Genomic DNA, 15,243 nt, shown 5'->3' on the forward strand with positions numbered 1-15,243 from the left:
AGGCAGCTGCAGTAAAGCCCCGCTAAAGCATCTCAAGGGAGGAAACTTGGCATATGGCGATGTTTACGGCTTCCAGACCCCAAGCTGTCACTGACTGGAAAGGATTTTCATCCGAGTATTAAAAAGAATCTGTATATTTATAAACATGTCAGTTTGCACAATTACTTTGGAGCCTGTGAAAATGGAGGATCTATGTTTAAAAAAAATGCATATCATTTCTAAATATGTAGTGTAATATTTTTGTTTACCTCCTTACAAGAATGCTGAAAGTGAACGCTTCAGACCAGACTGCAGCGTCTTCATTGCTTCACTTCAAATCAAATGCGGCGGTGTACAGATGCAAAACTACAAAAACTGCGTTTCGGTCGTGACTGTATTTTGCTCGGGCTGCTTAGTGGATTGGTGGTTAGCACTCCCGGGATCTTTCTGCATGGAGTTTACATGTTCTCCCCGTGCATGTGTGGGTTTTCTCCATCTTCCTCCCACAGTCCAAAAACATGCTGAGGTTAATTGGTAACTCTAAATTGCCCGTAGGTGTGAATGTGATCGTTTGTCTCTATATGCAGCCCTGTGGTAGACTGGTGACCTGTACAGGTGTACCCTGCCTACGCCCCCCACCATAACCCTAATGAGGATTAAGCGGTGTATAGATAATGGATGGATGTATTTTGCTCATGTTTGCACGGTGCCTTTAGGAGAACACAACCTCTAAACCAGGTCAAAGCCTCCATCCAATTAGGATCGAATGCACTTAATAATTAGAGGCTGACTGTGCTGTGACGCCGGTAGAAGGTCCTTCGTCTTCATAATATAATATTCGCTACGTAAACGAATCAAAATGACAAAAACACGCACAAGACAAATGGCAGTCTAGCACCGGGATGACAGTGCAGTAAGAACAAGTAACCCGAGACATGATTAGAAAGAATCAGCGGGCTAATCTGCATTACCTCATATTACATGACCAGACCACACTTAACCCTGATGTTAACCGTACAGCTACTGCTAATCTGAAAGAATCATTTGCTTTTGGGGTGCATTTGAATGTAGATTTCTGCAACAGTTTACTTATTTTTTCAGAATAAGACAACGGGTTATGTTCCTCAGTCTATGATTTGTGCATCGCAGGTCAGATGAGGACAGGATAAATCAAGCTGAAGGAAAAAATTAAGAGTGGCTGAAGGCTTTTTAAACACATTCCAGCTACCGAACACAGGAACACACCATTAAATCTTGTTTATCCACTTTAATCAGTCCATCGTGCGGTCCGATGACACACCTCACCTGCGCAGACGTCACAAAACCGCCACTCGTTGATAATCTGCCAATTTCTGGTCAGTCTACGCACCGTGACTGCGATAAGCCTCTTCCCACACATGTCCCGAGATCATGTTTCACAATGCCTCCAAAATCCAATTCTGAAGTCATCCCAGCTGACCGAATGCCTGCAGGAACTCTGACGCATGACTGGGATTATGTAAGGTGGGTGCAGCTCAGAGACAGGTAGGGGATATGTGATTAATAAAAGCACCTTATCATCAGAAGGACAAGTCACAAATTCACGTGCAGTGCAATGGAAAAACCGCACACCGTCATCTAAATAAAACCTGTTCATGTGAAGATTTTGGACTTTACACACCAGCATGCGACAAGGAGAGAAGAAATGTCATAAAAATCAAAAAGAATCGCTTGCAAAAAACATATTATGACATCTATTTGGGGAGGATGTCAGACTTTAAAACTGACCAGTCACTGAACTTCAACAACTAATGATGTCATAAAATATGACAAGAATACTTTAGGGAGTAATCTGAATAAAACTGGGTGTAAGCTGACTGGATTCTTGTGCAGCTGACAAATCAATACCGTACAGAGGTTGTTCAGCATCTTCTCTGATGCATGTTGTGCATAAATCTTTGCATTCTATTCATGGAGCATTAAAAATGTAGATGTTGTGGTGTCTTTCAGTCCAACTTCTTATATATTATCTGCACTTTTGTTCTACAATCAGTTGATAAATTGGTTTGTTGTCAAAAATGAAATCAATTTGCAAACAGTTTGATAATTAATTAACAGATTTGAGTATGTTTTTACAAGAAAAATAGTCTAAATTCTCTGGATCTAGCATCTTACTCCTAATGCAAATGAACATCTTTTGAGGACAAAACATTTAGGATGCCATATCGACAATAAAAACAAACCATTTTTGCAGCCCTAGTCGCGTTGCATGGACAATTGATCAGAGGCACAAAAACTGGTGAATAACAATAAATGAAGGCAAATATCGTGGCAAATAAACAGTTTTGCTGCATGAAAAGTACCCCAAAATTACTTGCAAATGATACATATTGCAAACAAACAGTTTTGCTGCATGAAAAGCACAAAAATTACTTGCAAATGATACACATTGTGGTGCAGGTAAAACAAAAACAGAGGCCCTTACCTGGCAAAATATCCCGGCTTCCTGTCTCTCTTTTCCATCAGGCCAGGATCCTAAACCAGCATGCATGTAAGTGCATCCATACAAACATCCAACCCTCTCACATCCACAGCTCTGGGATGACTGGCTCTCACACTGCGCTCTCCCACTTCTCTCTTGTCCTGCAGAGGTAAAAAAGCAGGCGGATTAGCGAAGCCCACAGGGTGCCTCTCCTCGTTCAGCCCAATAACTGCTGGTGAAGCCCCATCAGCTTAAGTGGAGGGCGATGAAAGCATCCTGCAATAAGCATGCTAGGTCAATCAGCTGACAAAGGCAAACCAAAAGGGTGGAAAATGCATCACTCAGCCACGGAGCAAAGACACATCTGTTCCTAGTTAACGTTAGCACGGTTAACATGCGTTTTGTTATATAATGTAGTAATCACAGCGGTGTGTTTATTATTAGCTGTGTCAGTTTGGGGGATCCACTTCAAGTAAACACTCATGCCATCATGGCAGCACTAGGATACTAAGCTAGCTGGAGGATTAAGTATAAACAACGACTGCACACACACCACACACGTTAAACGACAGAAATTAGGCAACTGCACTTCATCCACGTGTAGCCCGTAAATGTTATATAACAGGTAAATGAATAACCACAGAGGAGCAGCTGAATCTGAGGTAACGTTAGCTAAATTATCAGATAGTAGCTTGCTCAGTGGGAACTCCTCCGTGAAGCGTCCACCGGCCAGCCTCTCCACACGGTGCAGCAATAACAAACAAACACATCCAGCTGTGCTAATGTGAGCTGCCTCCAGTTAAAAGCAAACACGTCCACAGCGTACACGGTCCGGGCTCCCCCAGCTGACCACACAGCTGGTGCTAACGGTGCTAGCTAGCTCCTTTTTGTTTACGAGACAATAGCAACCTGGTGGTGATGGTAAGAATGGTAATTCTTCGGTTCACCCGCAAACTTGCGCTCTTCAAACGAAGCTTTCCCGCTCATTCAACCTGAGCTAACGCCGCTGCGAGCTAGCGACGTGCAGCGACGGCTATAAAAGCCGCATTTGACATAAAAACAGGTAGCTAAGACTGACCACATACCTTGCGTGCATCCTCAAGCAGCTAATGCAACATGGAAATGAAGGTTCCTCCCTTTACAACGCCCTCTGGTGTCATGTGCGCTGTAAAAACATTTGCTCGTGTCGATCCGCTGGTCATTTCCTGGCAAAGTTAGCTTACGTTAGCCGTGTTTAGCTAGGTTACCGATTAGCTTTTAAGGCAATAAAATTCCGCACTGTCATAATTATTAACAAAAAAATAACAGTAGTAGTATAATGGTAGAATACAAGTTGTCTTAGTATATGCCATTTTTCAGCTTCCCTGGTGGTCTAGTGGTTAGGATTCGGCGCTCTCACCGCCGCGGCCCGGGTTCGATTCCCGGTCAGGGAACAAATTTTTGTGCGGTTCTTGGTGAGTCTTGACAGCAGAAACTACGCCACAGGTTGGTGGCGGGCACCGCAGCGCGTCACTGTCACCTTAGCAACAAAGATTTTCAGAGCTCTGATGTAATAAAGAAATATTGGAACCCCCCTTAAAAATAAATGCATACACAAGTAATGATATTTATCTCTATATCTCTTTAGTAGCTTTCAAAAACAACTTCCCCACTGTCAAAACCATACTAAAGCCATTCTCAGATAAAATACTGCTGAGTTTTCATACAGTACTACACCTGGACAATATATTTGCAGTAAGAGCAATATTCTTGCTTTTTGCACTGCATTCTCACTTTGCAATTGTCATTTTGCACTACTGTGTCACCATATGAGGTCACTGTATCTCATGTCACCCGACTGGAAAGATTGGTGAATGCCCAAGTGAGGAAGTGGCTCGGACTACCAAGATGCCTAACCAGCATAGCCCTGTATGGCAATGGAGCTCTCTCCCTACCAGTCTCAAGCCTGGTGGAGGAGTATAAATGTGCCAAAACAAGGGTAGAGATGACCCTCACTGAATCCCGGGACCCATGTGTTAACGTTGCTGTTAAGGGTGACTTGACTTTTTTACAATCTCACCTTATCACAAACTTATTATTTCAATAATATCTCCACCATGAAAGAGTATATCTGAGTATATCTTTAGTTTTTAGTCAAAAAAAGAACAAACAAGAAAGAAAACAGCCTAAAACTGCATCTTGTTTAGAAATGTATTTATATACCCTCAATAAAAACAAGATATTGTCTTTAATGTTTGTCTCTCGAACACTGTAACTGTTCCTAGGATACCTATTAAAGCAGATGTGATTTTTAAGGGTTTTATTTGCAGCCTAGTTTGAATTAGATTTTTTTTATGTCATCGCCTAAAATATTTAACTTTCTTTGTCATGTAACCGACTCATCAGGGATCATATTAAATGAGAAAAACTGATCCAGAGGAAAATAAATGTTTGAAAGTAGTACTGAATAGCTGTGAGACTAAACAGTTATGTTTTGAATTGTACTTCTGTGTTTTTCTTCATAAAAATAAACATATTTACCATGAATTAATGCTGATGCAGGGTCTGACATTAAATTAAAAAGAAATTCTCTCAATTGTTCAAACCTAGACCCATGTATGTGAGCTCTTAAACCCGAATTAGACACACAGGCTTAAACTTGGTTTTACCACCACCTGACTACCTCCGGGGCAGTTTTTCAAATCTACCACTAGGGGGCAACAGTTTACAATAAATAGCACTGGTCTGGAAATGGAGGAAGGGCAGTTATCAGGCTAAAGGCAAAAGATACAGCAGATTTAAACAGCTTGTGCTCTCAGAACATTGTAACTTACACCAGCTTTGTCCATTTGTCATCTTTAAAGATCAAAGAAATAGCTTTAAAAACCGTCCACTAGGTGCCATTAACCTTAATTTTACACATTTCCTGATTTTGTGCGCAAAGCTACCTGTTTTTAACTTTAAATTAAATGCAATTCTGTATTTTTTGTCAATTTTCCCTTCCAGTAAAGTTGCATCAAAGCTTTTTTTTTTTTAAAGTATATAGAGCAATAAGACAGAGATAAAGTGTTTGTGGCCCCAGAGGGCCCCTCTTAGGTGGGGGAAAGACAGAGACCCTCAGCAGCGAGGCCCCTGATTGGACGGCCGGCGAGTTAACCAGTTCCTGGCTGGCTGTGTATCTTGGCAGTTATTTTGACAGGCGCTATCATTGTGAGAGAGGAGATAAGTTGTCTTAGGGATCGCCATGGCGCCGGTGTGTCCCTCCTCCGGCCTGTTCAGACTCTCATCAACCCCCTCCATCCCCTCCTCTCCTCACCGGGCTTGGAGCAAAGGATTGTGGGGGGGCGGCTTTTGGTTTGTGTTGGCAGGGACCCGGTGGCTCTGGGTATCATCGTCCCCTTTCAAGACCATCAAAACCCCCGAGTGACTCACAGCTCAACATGTCGCTCTTGTTTTCTGTATAAGGCTGATTTCTACCTCCAATGAAACGTCCTTTTTATTTTCTTACTGCAGTTTCTACTTTTCCCTCACGGAAACACAAGAATGACTGTGGACAGCCGAGGCAGGCAGAATTGTACATTGTCACAGAATTTTAAGCACTAAAAAAAAGCCAAGGATGAGCTCTAGTAAACTTTTGACTCCGTGCTGAGTAATGTTTTCAAGATGTGCCTCTCAGACGGAGCTATAATATGACTCGAAGTCCATCAAACCTCTTCTGTCTCTGGTCTCCCAGTCATATAAGATCTCTACATCATTCTGTTAGTTTTATTTCAGCTGGCGATATTAGAAGTTTTACTGTACCCCTCCATCAGTGTCTGTTTTTGCTGTTACTTCAAAGTCATTCATAGCTCAGCAAAATAATAAGACACTAAAAGATGAAGCAGATTTTCAGGGCATGTCATGATGGATTTTCATTTTAATCAACATTTTGTTTTGCTGAAACGGAGCACATCTTATCTTTCTTATATCTTTCTAAACTCTTGTCTGAAGCAGCGCAGGCCTTGGAGAGATTTAAAATCATTTCGCTTCGACGTCACACTTCTAGCTTAGACTACAACCGCTGATAACTTCAAGTACACCGTGGCAGCGAGAAGACGCTAAACCTAAACACTGAGAAAGTATATGTCACACAAATGATAACCGGTACAGAATATGGGGGTCATAATTCACTATAATGAACCGAAATGTGTAAAAAACCCAAAAAATATTGCTATGTTTTTGAAAAATGTCCACTTTTATCTGTGTGTTTATAGGGAGATGTAAGAATGCTGACAGACTGCGAAGCAATAAACCAATTAGTTGTTAGTAACGAACAACTAATTGGTTTATTGCAAACACTTAAAAACATCGAAGAGCTTAGATTAAGCTTTGCATTGAAGAGGATGACACAAAAAAGACGGAGACATTATTGTGATTCTTCTTATTAGACAATTTATTTACATTGCAAACTTTCTGTCGTTAAGATTTCATGTTGTTTCATTCTGAATTTTGTTCTTTAAAGGTTAATAAGTAATATTTTATTTGATTATTACTCTTTAGTTTGGATTGAAACATAACAGAAGCCTGAATATTATTTAAAGAAAAAATATCAGAGCTTAAATAAATCAGATATGTTAGAAGATGATGATAAATTGTTTGATTTATGGCTTTAAATGAACTAATATGACCTAAACTCATGAATGATTAAGCTGTTTTTTTCCATGGCTATGATCACTAACTTACCACACAAATTATTAATGACGTAAGTTTCATTTCTAGCGCCTTTATTCCACTATTATCTGTCAAGTGTAACAGCTACGTAGATAAGTGAATGAAATAATGCAACGCGAAGGTTAGCTTTCAGGATGAAGAGTGTGACTAAAATGCTGCTTAATAACACTACAACACTTTTAAAGTACATTTTACTAAAACAACACAGCATAGATTAAATTATAATGCCAACAGCATAGTGTACAGAATGACAGAATAACATTAATGCTAACAGGTATTAGCAAACAGATGCTAGCAGTAGCATAGCAATCCATGTACACATTGTAAAAGTCATGTTCTTAAAGTATAGTTCAGGGATGTATAGTTATTTACTTTCTTGGTAGGATGAGAATATAACTTTCATGTTTGTATGCTAATTATCAAGGTCGTGCTAATAGCTTAGCATAAAGACTGGGCAACGGCTATCAAGGCTGAAATAAAAAAACACACATTTGATTTATATGCAACAACACAATTAACAGTTACAAAATTTTATGCCAACAACATATTAAATGTATAAACAGCAAGTTTGGAGCTGACCCCAAACTTTTGAACGGTAGTGTACATGATGGACTACAATCTAAAATAGTCTGGATGAGACACTCGCCACTCCTTTGGTGGTCTCGGACAGTTCAGACAGACTCCAAGACCACCTTCTAGGTTACTGTGAGGTCAATGAACAGATGAACAACTTGCACAAGTCAGTGAGCAAAGATTGAGGGGGAATGAAAGTGACGGAGACATGGCTTGAAGCAGCTCCATACTGTATACCATCCAGTGCCACTACACCTACTGACAGTTTGCTAAGTCAGCTGAGGTGCTGCAGCCGCGACCTTTCACCCCAGGAACTGAACAGCAGAGGAGAGGTTATCGGTGTCAGGGTTTTAGCCCTTAAAGCTAACGACCCAGACGGGGCAGGAGACACACCTCGAGGAAGGAGCAGGCAGACAGAGTCCCAAACCTCGGGGAAAGATGGGCATAGAGCGAATACTGCCCTCACATAGTTTTTTGGTGATCATGTGACCACAACAGGGAGCAAACAGTGCATGGTTGTTTACTCTGCTTATCAGTGGTGTTGTAACAAGTAGAGGAACACACAGGCTGACCTCAACGCACATGCAAGAAACCTCACCTTTAACAAATGCAAAAAAAGAAGAAGCTAATACTATATATGTACTACCGTTTGAAAGTGTGGGGTCACCTAGAAATGTCCTTATTTTTGAAAGAAAGGCAGTTTTTTTTCAATGAAGAAAACATCAAATGAATCAGAAATCCAGTCTTGACATTGTTAATGTGGTAAATGACTGTCTTAACTGGAAATTTTTTAATGGAATATCTCCATAAAGGAACATTTCCAGCAACCATCACTCCTGTGTTCTAATGCTACATTGTGTTAGCTAATGGTGTTGAAAGGCTCATTGATGATTAGAAAACCCTTGTGCAGTTATGTTAGCACATGGATAAAAGTGTGAGTTTTCATGGAAAACATGAAATAGTCTGGGTGACCCCAAACTTTTAAACGATAGCATATCTTAATTTCAATGAACCATTTTGGATTTTTAATAACCATACAAGACATGTAGCTTATTCTAGTATTCTAGTGGAGCCCTTTATTCTGACACTCAGTGAATCCATGACAACGAGTACAAATCATGACCTATTAGCTCATATTAAATGTCATTAACTCTCCTCTGATCTCATCTGCCATAAAAAGAGGCTTGTCCCGCACAGTAATAATAGGTTTTATTAGAAGAAAAATCCCTGCCTCAGCTCAACTCACAGGTAAAACCATGAGCAGCAGTAAACACGGGCCTATAAATAACAGCTGTAAATTCCTGTATGAATTATAACTGTCTGCCCACTTGTGACTGAGCGATAAGTCAACTTTTCATGTACAGTGAAGGCAGTATTTCTCCGAGAGGTAAAAGATATAAGGTAACACGAGCGTCTGGTTGTCTACGTGTGTTTCACCTTTTGATGTGTGTGTGTTCCCGTGCGTGCTCGTACGTGCACTCTCACACTCAGACTCTGGTTCGTCTAAGCCAGCGCCACATCAGTCCATCATCACAGATATGGCTCTGCGGTTAGATAGCAGGTCCGGCGGCGCACAAGACATTTTGTCCACTCTGTCATGTTTACTTATAATGATAAGCTTTGATGGATTCCCCACGAGCTATAGACGCCACAGTGCGCGCACACACACACACACACACACACACACACACACACACACACACACACACACACACACACACACACACACACACACACACACACACGTCCCATTCACACGCCTGTGAACGTACTAACAAAAAATAAGCTAAAGCCACAGTTCACCAAGTCCACTTATCTCTACGAATTCCAAATATGAGCAAGGAAAGCAAATTTAAATGCAAATTCTAGCTTTTATCTTTAACAGAATCCATGCACACGCACGTGCTAAAAGACACAACAAACTCCCCGTTAGTCTAAAGGTTAAACACAGAAATTCCTCAGTTTTTCACTCATTCTAGAAGCGAGATATAGCCTTTGAACAGCTGACGAATAAGTGTTTTAAACGATTCAGCGACCGAGCAGACAGTCGGAGTTTAGTTGGCAGGAGGCCAGCGAGCTGTCGAGGAGGGAGTAGATGTGTTTAGAAACGGATTCCTCATGTGATTTTAAAGATTTCACAATTTATACAGGTGGCAGATCAAATAAAGAAGCAGAAATGTTTAGGTTCTTTCCATTTGAAACTGAATATAGTTTGATTCAAGCTTCAGATGCAGCATTCAAAGCTTGAAGTTTCCCATCGAGTTGAATGCTGTCAGTGTCCGTGTTGCACTCTGTGATCTGTTGGTCAGCCTGCACAGTGTTTCCACCGGGTCGGTTTACTTTAGCCTGGCGTCCATCCAGACTGCAGACCAGCTCACTGCAACTGTGCTGGACCAATTAAAGAGGCTAATGAGGCCTTGGCTTACCAGAGGGCAGAGAGTCAGGCAGCAGTGAGCGGAGAGAGTACAGGTGGTGAAAACTTGTCAAACAGAAACTTTATACATTCAGAATAAAACATAGAAAAACACCAAGTGAAGTTTTCCACAGATGCTGCCAGGGGTTTACTGATCTCTGGTGTTTTGCCACTTTTCTCGGGGAAGAAGAAGCTAATTTCGAATGAAATGTGGAGTCAGTGTGAATCTGAAGTGTGGCAAATATCTTTAAACTTTAATATCACCTCAATGAAAATAAGTTTTCTAGCTACACTACAGGCCAAGAGTTTGGAAGCAAGATCAGATTTATACAAAAAAAGAGATCATAGCTTCATTGGTTTACTTTGCAACAAAATAAACATGATTATTATATAAAGAGTCACTCATCGGAATAGATTTCTACTATAATTAGCAGGTATTTGCATCTGTACTCTTGTTCCTTTCTCAGCTGTTCAGATTTGGTGTTGACTCATGGTTGAAGACTGGATCAGATTCTGCTGGGAAAAGGAAATTAAACCAACTTTTTAAGGATGATTTGGTGACGCTCAGGTTCCAAATTCCATCTTGTTAAGTCTAGATTTATATACTATATCTGTCTAAAGCCAAATTCAATTCAATTATATTTACATGGCGCCAAATCAGTACATATAGAATAGAATATAAACACTTTGTGATCCCTGAGGGGAATTGGTTTGCTACAGAAGAAAGAGTATAGTTCCCACCACCATAAATACAGAGAAATAAACAAAAATGTGCATTAAATAAAAATAAACCTGAATAATGTAAAAAGTAAAATATCCTATGTAAAGGATGTACAGATGTTGAAGTGTTTAAATGTCACTTCCTGTCAATATAACTACCTCATATCTCATATATATATATTACTGCTGCTATTACAATTGTGTTTTTATAGAGTTTTACAGAGTTTTAAAATGTTTTATAGTGTATATTGTTGGTGAACTTAAGGTGCAACTCTAAAAATTGCGTTGTACTTTGTGTAATGAAAAAGAAAAGGCTTTCTATTCTATTCTATTCTATTCTATTCCTCAATGATCCCAAATTATGTTTAGATTCCCAATGAGCAAACATTTGGAGACGGTGGGAAGGAACCAAAAAAACCACCTCCTTTCACGGGAACAGAAAAAAACGCCTGACAAAATCATTCGCAAGGAAGATGGATATCCTCCACAGGGGTGTCAAACTCATCTTAGTTCAGGGGCCACATTCAGCCCAATTTGATCTCAAGTGACCAGTAAAATCACAGCATAATAACTAAAAACTAATGACAACTCCAGATTTTTCCTTTGTTTTAGTGTCAAAAAGTACATTATGAAAATGTTCACATTTAATGAGCTACCTTTATATAAAACATTATGAACCTAAAATTTCTTAAGAAAAATAAATTAAATTTCAACAACAGTATGCCTCAGTTTATCATTTACCCATTACAACTTACAGATCACAGAGTATCTATAAAGGTGAAAAACATTTAGTCACAGTTATCTGGAACTGAACAGTGTTCAGTTGTATAATTTCCGACAGCTGAAATCTCTAAAATATTTATGGCAGGAAACACGTCAACATAGAATCCATCCGTCCATCCATTCTCTATATACCGCTTTATCCTCACTAGGGTCGCGGGGGGTGCTGGAGCCTATCCCAGCTGACTCGGGCGACGTCAACATAGAATGTGTCCTTTAATATAGATGTACCCACAAACAAAATGACATTGCACTGAACACAGGCGTGTCATGTGTCGTAGTTTCTCAGATGTCCGTGATGTGCAGGTAAAGGAGAACGTCCATGACACTGACTTTCTTTATAATTTTTTTATTAAAAGAAAAAACAGCATCAATACAGACAGAAGATGCCTGGAAGGAGCTCACCGATTGATTCCTCCTCGAACAATGGGCTAGTGATCGGTTTTCTACCCTTCTGGTAAGGATATGAGCTCAACATCTGAGACTTTGGTGAAAACAGGATGCACCCCTAAATCAACATGTGACGACTGTGGTAAAAACAGGAACCCCTAAATCAACATAGCTGGTCAGATACTACATACGTTATGTACGGATACTGAATCGCATGACTTAAATATGTTGTGGGTGGCGGGAATTGATGGGACTCAGAAACACCCCCACAATTTAATCAATTTTTCCTTGTATCATTTCTGACCGATAAGTCCTGATAAGTCCTCAGCGGTGGATTTGTCGTAGGATCACAATCATGTGATCGTCAGCAGGCATTGTCCGACCTCAGTGAGGTCGAGAAGCATGTGGTTTTCATCCAGCCAATCAGCGAAGATCACTCGATGTTACAGCACACTGCATTGTGGCATTTGACCGATCAGTGGAGGCCTGGAATGTATCAAACTTTCTCTTTTCTCCAAAGTTGGAAAAAGGTGGACTTGTGGATCGGTCCACTTCCATATTTGCGGTCGAAACATCAAAATTAACCATGGTCAGTTCACGAAACTCCCATTTGACAGTTGAGTAGGTGTGTCACATGATGATATACACATTTCTTAGAACTTTTTTTTTTTTTTTTGAACAACTAACGAGCAAGGAACCATATAGGGTAATTTCAGTGACCTTGAATTTCAACATAAAAATTTTAAATTTGGAAAAAGGTCACAAGAGTAAAAAAAAATAAAAGTCTTATGTCTTCCAATAACACTAGGGTTGATATAGTGCTCTCATCAGGGTGTGGGAACCGCAGACTAAACATGAAGCTAAACTCCACTCTAAGGAAGGACCCAAGTCGTCGTCGTAATTTTTGAATGTTTACTCAGACTTCTTCATTTTCACATGGGGTGAAAACTGCAATAAAAAAAACAAACACCCAAGATGTACATATCTGTGTCTCATGCAAAAAATGACATCAAAACCGAGCTTCATGACATTATAGAGAAGGCTTTGTAAAAAAAAAAAAAAAAGTTTCTTTGTTCCAAATATTTTTCATATATTTTCTACAAATTTTAACCAAATACTCCTTAAATTATCAACTTAAATATATAAACAACAAAATATGACAACTCATGACACTTGTTCATCAGTCCTTTCTGTGGATGGCAATGGATTGCTTCTCTAAATTAACATGAGGCTTCTCCGCTTTCCTCGTCTAACAGGAAGTGATGTAATACAGAACAACAGACTATGAATTCAAAATAAAAGCATGAGAAATGATATAAATGAAACAACTGCCGTCCGTTGGACATTACAGTTGACATTTTTAATTTCAAAGTATTTCAATGATTACGCTTTAATCTGTGGATCCAGACTATAAGCCCCATCACTGCCAAAATCTCATTACTTGGTCCTTGTGTCATTTCTGACCTTCCCTGAAAATTTCATCCAAATACGTTGGCCCGTTCTTGAGAAATGTTGCTAACAGGCAGATAGATGGATGGACAGACGTGTGCCGATCGTCACATAACTCCACCGTGTTCCTTGGTGGAGTGTAAATGCATAAACATTATGGCAGTGCAGCAGACAAATGTAAAATAGCAGTTGCTTTTACTGAAACTTTGCAGTTGATGTCTTCTCTGTAATTTTTACTTTCACAAATTCGTCCTGTGGGCCGGATTGGACCCTCAGATGGGCTAGTTTTGGCCCGCAGGCCCCATGTTTTACACCCCTGAGTAAGGTTGAGATGTGGGATGAGGAGGTGGAGATAGCAGGATAGCTTCAGATTCAGTAAACACATCTTGTTCATGTTTTTCCATCTATATTCGTCTGAATGTTGCAACAGATTCTTTACGTTTCCAGTGCACCTTAAGTTCACTCCTCGGTTTGTTCTACAGTTATTTACAGTCAAGGACATGAGCACCATCGGTGAAATTTAGGGAGTGTGCATCTGACAAAGAGAGTGAGAGAAAATGACGGCGAGAGGCGGTGGAAGAAGACACGAGCAGCTCCGAAACACAACGGTTTCCTTCTATTTTACATCTCGCCCTCCTCTGGCTCTGTCAAGGACGCTCTCTTCTTCCTCCTACTCGCTTGGCCGAGGAGAGGTCAGCGTGGAAGAGAGGGAGAAGCACACACACACATGCATGAATGCAGCGCTGACCGACTGCAACCGTTACAAATCTCCCGGGCCTTATCGAGGACAACACACTGATAAGCGTGTCTCCACTCCCCATCCGACAGATCCATCTCCGAAAACATCTGTGACACACGTAGGGAAAGGTGGAGATGTATGTGAGAGTGAAAATGGCAGATTGATGGTCGAACTCACTCCCTGGACCGTAAATGAGTCGAGCGGTTTCGGTGTTCAGGCTGAGGAGTGGAAATGAGGGAGGTTTAGATGACATTAGATATGTTCGCGTGAGCGTGTTTGCATGTTTTGGGAGTGCTGCACCTGCAACTAATGATGTGAAACTTGTGAATTTCATCTGCTGCAGTCATCCACGTTGCCTCCACTCCCCACGCCTTCAAACTTGCACCTGTTGACCTGGACGTTCTCACTCTTTCTCACACACCTTTTCGTACAAATCCTGACAATAGCCACTCCACCATTTGAGGGCTAAGTATGTCCTTAACCTCATCTTGAAAATTAATTCCCTAATTTTTCTTTCCACTCCCTCCAGCAAATTGGACAACCCTGAAAGTCTGTCAACTCCAGGGCAGCATTTATGGAGATACATGGGCTGATAAACATCCCAGAGTGACCTCGGTTTTATCACCCACCTAAATAACAGTTTATTTCTCCTTATACTGGGTGATAGACGGTGTTATCAGGGTGCTCGGGGGAGAGCTTTCTTAAAAAACGAGGTTGAAAATATGCGACTAGAGACTCATAAAGTGAATCTCTGAACTTGTGCACTTTGTTTTTAAAGTCATCTGCAGCTGAAATATCGTGACGGATAGGACATGAGATAAGAAACTACAGGAATATTGCTACCTTGAGACACATGTGAGGCAAACTGACGTGCTATTTTTGTAGACATGGATGTGAAAGTCTTCCTGCTTGGGAATTCTGATGGAAATGAGCTAAATGTAGAATTTAGATTCATCATAAAGAGATCCTTTTGTTTATTATAGAGAAGCTAAAAATGAACTGTAGGAAGACGTATGGATCAACTGTAGTCTGGATTTTCAAAAGATTTCA

The 15,243-nt window shown here is 40.5% G+C and overlaps 1 protein-coding gene and 1 non-coding gene across 5 annotated transcripts in view; one reads left to right on the forward strand and one right to left on the reverse strand.

Annotated features, from left to right (window-relative positions):
- LOC110958944 (nuclear receptor coactivator 7) overlaps positions 1-3,690 on the reverse strand; it is a 28,087-nt gene extending 24,397 nt beyond the window's left edge. The window contains exons 1-2 of one of the 4 annotated variants that reach the window (XM_051960813.1): positions 3,526-3,690; positions 2,444-2,601 (exon numbers count right to left, since the gene is read on the reverse strand). In XM_051960813.1, coding sequence (XP_051816773.1) covers positions 2,444-2,481 — 38 coding nt within the window. In that variant the 5' untranslated portion in view covers positions 2,482-2,601; positions 3,526-3,690. The other 3 variants (XM_051960816.1, XM_051960815.1, XM_051960814.1) reach the window with 3 other exon arrangements.
- A 111-nt stretch (positions 3,691-3,801) lies between these two features.
- Positions 3,802-3,873, forward strand: trnae-cuc (transfer RNA glutamic acid (anticodon CUC)). Its single transcript has one exon. It is a non-coding gene; the product is annotated as a tRNA-Glu (tRNA).
- Positions 3,874-15,243: the final 11,370 nt, after the last annotated feature.

This window comes from Acanthochromis polyacanthus, chromosome 16 (assembly GCF_021347895.1).
Source record: "Acanthochromis polyacanthus isolate Apoly-LR-REF ecotype Palm Island chromosome 16, KAUST_Apoly_ChrSc, whole genome shotgun sequence".
NCBI classification, from domain to species: domain Eukaryota; kingdom Metazoa; phylum Chordata; class Actinopteri; family Pomacentridae; genus Acanthochromis; species Acanthochromis polyacanthus.